This window comes from Phaethon lepturus, unplaced genomic scaffold, assembly GCF_000687285.1.
Source record: "Phaethon lepturus isolate BGI_N335 unplaced genomic scaffold, ASM68728v1 scaffold42011, whole genome shotgun sequence".
NCBI lineage: Eukaryota > Metazoa > Chordata > Aves > Phaethontiformes > Phaethontidae > Phaethon > Phaethon lepturus.
This window is the reverse complement of record NW_010519233.1, coordinates 1-1,194: the sequence shown is the minus strand read 5'-3', so window position 1 is coordinate 1,194 and position 1,194 is coordinate 1. Positions and strand designations below refer to the sequence as shown.

Genomic DNA, 1,194 nt, shown 5'->3' with positions numbered 1-1,194 from the left:
AGTGCTGGTTTGCTTTGGGACGCAGAGGAGGGATGTGCCTTGGAGCAGCCTGCAAATGGGCTGCAAGATGGGGCCATCACTGTGGCCCCAGGGACCGCGCAGCGGTGAAAGCAAATGGGACCCCACGGAGTGAGCCGCGGCACTGCTGACCTGCCGGGACGTGCCCTGCCGGGACGGGCGGTGCCTGCTGGGCACGCATCCTCGGTGGCGGCAGCAGGACTCCGTCTCTTCCCCGGTCTCGGTTTGCCCTGGAGCATCCCGGCCTCACGGGGGCTGGGGAAGCCCCTTGCCTGCCCCTGCTCACAGATTCCGGGCAGGACGGGCTGGCCAGGGGGTCCTGGCACCAGCTCCCCTGGGCCCCCCTTATGGAAGACTGCAGCCTCGTGTCACCACGGCCCTGCTCCCAGACGCTTATTCCCACCTGAAGTCCTGCCCAACGGTTTCATAGAATTTGATGTTATAAGGTCTATAAAAGTCCCGAAGCTGCTCGATCACCTCGGGGTCTATCTGCACGTGAGTCCTGCCTTTGGACTTGCCCAGGCAGCGAGGCAAGCTGCTGCTCTCCGACTTCTTCAGGCAAGGAAAACCTTTTGTTTTGTTGAAGTAGAAGTGCTTGTCTGTGATAACCCGTTTGATGCCCAGGAAGTCCTGAACTTTGCCCATCTCCCCAGCTGGGTCCGTGATCAGCTTCTCCCCACTGACAAAGTGGATCTGGGAGAGGGGGAAGTACTGGAGCCAGCTCTCCAGGTGCACGGCGTACATCCCGATGCGGATGGCGTTCCAGGACGTGTCCACCAGCCCCAGGCTGCGGTTGCGGAAGGACAGCCCCTCAAAGGTGGGGATGTCCGGCTTCTTGGAGAGAGTCTGCGTGTAGTCTGAGATGGCCCGGGTAACCGGGTTCCTCACCACCACGATCAGCTTCGTGTCCCGGGACATGTTGAAGATTCGCCGTGGTGCCTCCTTGGTGACGAAGTAGCTGGGGGTCTTCTCCACTGTGATCTGGCTGTCGAGCGTTCGTGGCATCAGGCTCCTGCAAGCAAAGCAGAAGGTGATGGTGAGGAAGGAGCCGGGCGAGGTGCGGCACTGGGAGGTGGTGTCCGCAGCACGGGGCTGGCGGGGTGTCCCCTCCCGGCAGGACGAGGCAGGACGAGGCAGGCACAGGTCCCTCCTCAGCGCTGCGGGCCCCTGTCCCTG

General features: G+C 62.6%; 1 protein-coding gene across 1 annotated transcript; it reads right to left on the bottom strand.

Annotated features, from left to right (window-relative positions):
- Positions 1-356: 356 nt before the first annotated feature.
- Positions 357-1,031, bottom strand: HS3ST2 (heparan sulfate (glucosamine) 3-O-sulfotransferase 2). Its single transcript, XM_010296978.1, has one exon. The coding sequence runs from the start codon at positions 1,021-1,023 to the stop codon at positions 412-414; it is 612 nt and encodes a 203-aa protein (XP_010295280.1). The 5' UTR covers positions 1,024-1,031; the 3' UTR covers positions 357-411.
- Between the last annotated feature and the right edge of the window lie 163 nt (positions 1,032-1,194).

Bases quoted from the DNA above. Each gene is read 5' to 3' on its own strand.
- HS3ST2 (XM_010296978.1), bottom strand. From the start codon at position 1,023: ATGCCACGAACGCTCGACAGCCAGATCACAGTGGAGAAGACCCCCAGC.